This window comes from Hemibagrus wyckioides, linkage group LG12 (genome assembly GCF_019097595.1).
Source record: "Hemibagrus wyckioides isolate EC202008001 linkage group LG12, SWU_Hwy_1.0, whole genome shotgun sequence".
Classification (NCBI taxonomy): Eukaryota; Metazoa; Chordata; class Actinopteri; order Siluriformes; family Bagridae; genus Hemibagrus; species Hemibagrus wyckioides.
In genome coordinates, this window is record NC_080721.1 from 16,338,550 (window position 1) to 16,343,549 (window position 5,000).

General features: G+C 44.7%; 1 protein-coding gene and 1 long non-coding RNA gene across 12 annotated transcripts in view; one reads left to right on the top strand and one right to left on the bottom strand.

Annotated features, from left to right (window-relative positions):
- The window catches only part of kcnj4 (potassium inwardly rectifying channel subfamily J member 4), a 31,091-nt gene that overhangs the window by 24,187 nt on the left and 1,904 nt on the right, over positions 1-5,000 (top strand). For all 3 annotated transcript variants that reach the window (XR_009206216.1, XM_058404722.1, XM_058404720.1), the window contains one exon: positions 2,399-5,000. This exon is cut by the window's right edge. Coding sequence is in view for 2 of the 3 variants with exons in the window: in XM_058404720.1 (XP_058260703.1) it covers positions 2,399-3,947 (1,549 nt within the window). In the remaining variant the exon portion in view is untranslated. The remainder of the gene's footprint in view (positions 1-2,398) is intronic.
- The window catches only part of LOC131362607 (uncharacterized), a 64,810-nt gene that overhangs the window by 4,062 nt on the left and 55,748 nt on the right, over positions 1-5,000 (bottom strand). The gene's annotated exons all lie outside the window — the stretch shown is intronic.

Below are 5,000 nucleotides of genomic sequence, written 5' to 3' on the forward strand. Positions count from 1 at the left end.
TTATAGGTGATAGAGAGAGAGAATAAAGAGAGACTGCTCAGGGGACGAGTATTTATAGGTGATAGAGAGAGAGAATAAAGAGAGACTGCTGAGGGGACGAGTGTTTATAGCTGATAGAGAGAGAGAATAAAGAGAGACTGCTCAGGGGACGAGTATTTATAGGTGATAGAGAGAGAGAATAAAGAGAGACTGCTGAGGGGACGAGTATTTATAGGTGATAGAGAGAGAGAATAAAGAGAGACTGCTCAGGGGACGAGTGTTTATAGCTGATAGAGAGAGAGAATAAAGAGAGACTGCTGAGGGGACGAGTGTTTATAGCTGATACAGAGAGAGAATAAAGAGAGACTGCTGAGGAGACGAGTATTTATAGGTGATAGAGAGAGAGAATAAAGAGAGACTGCTCAGGGGACGAGTATTTATAGGTGATAGAGAGAGAGAATAAAGAGAGACTGCTGAGGGGACGAGTGTTTATAGCTGATAGAGAGAGAGAATAAAGAGAGACTGCTCAGGGGACGAGTATTTATAGGTGATAGAGAGAGAGAATAAAGAGAGACTGCTGAGGGGACGAGTGTTTATAGCTGATAGAGAGAGAGAATAAAGAGAGACTGCTCAGGGGACGAGTGTTTATAGCTGATAGAGAGAGAGAATAAAGAGAGACTGCTCAGGGGACGAGTATTTATAGGTGATAGAGAGAGAGAATAAAGAGAGACTGCTGAGGGGACGAGTATTTATAGGTGATAGAGAGAGAGAATAAAGAGAGACTGCTCAGGGGACGAGTGTTTATAGCTGATAGAGAGAGAGAATAAAGAGAGACTGCTGAGGGGACGAGTATTTATAGGTGATAGAGAGAGAGAATAAAGAGAGACTGCTCAGGGGACGAGTGTTTATAGCTGATAGAGAGAGAGAATAAAGAGAGACTGCTGAGGGGACGAGTGTTTATAGCTGATAGAGAGAGAGAATAAAGAGAGACTGCTGAGGGGACGAGTATTTATAGGTGATAGAGAGAGAGAATAAAGAGAGACTGCTCAGGGGACGAGTGTTTATAGCTGATAGAGAGAGAGAATAAAGAGAGACTGCTGAGGGGACGAGTGTTTATAGCTGATAGAGAGAGAGAATAAAGAGAGACTGCTCAGGGGACGAGTGTTTATAGCTGATAGAGAGAGAGAATAAAGAGAGACTGCTGAGGGGACGAGTGTTTATAGCTGAGAGTGTTTATAGCTGATAGAATGTAAATGATAACACTGGTTTGTTGTGAGAGAAATGAGACAGTTGGTGTTGTGCTGTTGGAGGAAAATAATCAACTTTACACAAACACACACACACACTCACTCACTCACACACTCACTCACTCACTCACACACACACTCACTCACTCACACACTCACACACACTCACTCACTCACACACTCACACACACACACTCACTCACACACAGACACACACACTCACACACAGACACACATACACACACACTCACACACACACAGACACACACACATTCACTCACTCACAAACACACTCACACACTCACTCACACACACAGACACACACACATTCACTCACTCACAAACACAGTTTATTTCTTATATAATCAGTATCACGGTGTCTCTGCAGATTATCAGGTTTTCCAGATACTGAAACATTTGACTGTTCCATCATAAACACACTTTCTGATTTCCAGTGAGATCTTTTTCTTTATAACATTACATATGACATTCACTGTGTGTATGTGTGTGTGTGTATGTTTGTGTGTGTGTGTGAGTGTGTGTGTTAGAAAGGGAAAATCTCAGATTATAATCTGTAAATCTGCACTGACTGCAATCCTCCTCATACGGCTAAACACAACTCACCTTCGCAGGTAATCCTCTCTGGAGGAGAGGGCCAGTTAACACACACACACACACACACACACACACACACACACACACACACACACACGGCCCAAAAAGGTTGTTCTTGTGAATTTGGGGTGGGGGGGGGGCATCACTGAGTTTTGCGGTTTGAGTTTTGTAGTTTAATCGAACAAAAAAGTGTTAGCTGTGTGGCGCATTAGAGTTAGCACTGATATTAGCTTTAGCAGTGGCTAATATGAGTCATGGTTTAGCCGTTAGTGTCTGCGGAGTTAGTGCACTATGCTTAGTCACTATGTGCCCTTTCAGAGGGACACTGGAAAGAACAAGCAGGATGCGATGAGATTATGGACAGTGTCTTAACATTCGTCCTCTTCCTGTCTCATCCCTCGCTCTACCATGACAATGTCACCCAATTGCACCTCACTGTTTCTGTCCTCCATTTTCTGCTCTTCCTTTTTTTTTGTGAGTTGAGACTCTTTATTCATCAGATTCTGTACAGCTGACATTACTGTTTTTACCCAGAATTTCTTGCTGTCATTCCGCAGGTACAGCATTGTTTCTCCTGATGAGGAAAGGCTGAAGATCTCGACTCTCGGGCTTCACAACGGCCACAGCTCACCCGGGAGCGCCATGAACAGCGCCATAGCTAGCGTAGGTGGCTACAACATTGAGAACAGCTACAATGGAAAAATCTCCACTAGAGGGCGGAGTCAAGTGCGGAGTCGTTTCGTTAAAAAGAATGGCCAGTGTAACGTCCTTTTCAGCAACTTGGAGGACAAGCCGCAGCGCTACCTAGCTGATATCTTCACTACCTGTGTGGACATCCGCTGGCGCTACCTGCTGCTCATCTTCTGCTCAACGTTCATGATGTCATGGCTGATTTTTGGATTGATTTTCTACAGTGTGGCCCTTGCTCATGGAGATTTCGACCCTGAACGCCATGTGCGGGGGCAAACCGGGCAACAGAAGGAGTGGAAGCCGTGTTTGCTCCACGTGGAGGGTTTTCTTGGCGCCTTCCTGTTTTCAATCGAGACTCAAACGACGATCGGATATGGCTGGCGCTGTGTCACCGAGGAGTGTCCAGTTGCCGTGGCAACAGTGGTGGTCCAGTCCATTTTGGGATGCATCATCGACTCGTTCATGATCGGTACTATAATGGCCAAGATGGCACGCCCCAAAAAGCGGAACCAGACGCTGCTGTTCTCCCAAAACGCCGTTATCGCTCTGCGCGACGGGAAGCTGTGCCTCATGTGGCGTGTCGGAAATCTACGGAAAAGCCACATCGTCGAAGCTCATGTCCGAGCGCAGATGATCAAACCCAGAGTGACGGAAGAGGGTGAGTTCATCCCACTGGAGCAGATGGACCTGAACGTCGGGTACGACGAAGGAACTGACCGTCTTTTCCTCGTCTCGCCTCTTATAATTGTCCACGAGATCGATGAAGACTCGCCGCTCTGGGCCATGAGCCGCTCTGATCTGGAGAACGATGTCTTTGAGATTGTCGTGATTCTTGAGGGAATGGTGGAAGCCACAGCCATGACCACACAGGCACGAAGCTCCTACCTTTCCCATGAGATACTTTGGGGTCATCGATTTGAGCCGGTCGTGTATGAAGATCACGATCGCTACCAAGTGGACTACGCTCGCTTCCACAAGACCTACGAAGTTCCCTCCACTCCTTCCTGCAGTGCTAAGGAGCTCAGTGACTTAGCGAGTAATCAAACGTCCAAAGCGTCCTCACGGTCCGGGACGCCAATCAGTCACAGGACCCATTTCCTGCGTCCGCCCTGCTCGCCCAGTGCGTTCTGCTATGAGAACGAAGTGGCTCTGTACTCGGGGGAAGAGGAGGATGAGGAAGGGGTAAATAAGAACAGAGTTGAGGAAGGTTTAACCTCACGAGAAACCGATCTGACGCTGCTAACCACCACTGGCATTCCCTCAGGATTCCAGAAAATGTTCCAGGATACTCCAGCAGTGAATTCTGGAGGCAATATCCTCTGCGTGCTGGACATGGACAATCAGATGGAGTTTGATATTCTTCAGACGTCAGTTCCTCTTGATCCTCTGACCTACAAGAGCGAGTCAGAGATATGACACTCGGGATCAGAGGCGATCGGAGGGATGAGAAAGATGAACTCAAATGAGGTTGATGAAGGACGTCGATGAAGGGAAAGGGAAGGGAAGAGGAAAAGGGAAAAGGGAAAAGGGATTGTAGCATTGGCATTTTTGCACATTTTTCAGAGATTTGGATTTGTTAGAAAACAAACTGTAAATAGAAACGTGATCCATGAGGACTGATCTCACTGGGAGAAGATGAGATTAGAAACTCTAAATAAAGACACGCCGTCATTTTAGTCACTTATCTGAACAGAGATCATGGAAATAAACATAAACATCACCAAAGGAGGAAGTTCTCACAGGACAAGAACCAGAATGAAACTAAACTGTATATCAGAGACAGAAAGAGTTCATTTCAGACGCTACTGTATCTAATAAACACTCTGTAGATTAGAGGAATCCAGGCCTGGGGCGTCAAAACCACTCACATGTGCCACATACAGCATGCTGAGCGCTAACACACTGTTTCATTAAATCATAGCTCAAATTAAATTACATTAAATTATTCATCTGTTTGTAAAAACATTCCATTATTTTCTCTCACCAGTCGCGGCTCATGTGAACACCGGCCGCTGCCTTCCTTCTGTTCATTATTAACTCTAGTAATATATCAAGACATATACTATACTATACTATACTATACTATACTATAACATGCTAAAACTGAGCTAGCATATAAAACATGCTGAAACTGAGCTAGCAAACAAAACGTGCTAAAACTGAGCTAGCACAGAAACATGCTAAAACTGAGCTAGCAAATAAAACATGCTAATGCTTAGAGCCTTGCACTAAACATGTAAACTAGCTTTATAGTGAATATAACAAAGTATAAACAAAGTAATATTATGCTAAAGTAGCTAACGACAATGTAGCATAACAGTAAGGAAGCTAAAATACAGATAAGAATTCTACTGCAAGGGTTAGCATTACACTAGCAAGCTAAAAGACAAACTAATGTTCCAGATGTTCTAACATCTGTATCTCTAACGTTACAGAAGTCACATCCTGTTCATGAAAATGAAAACATGT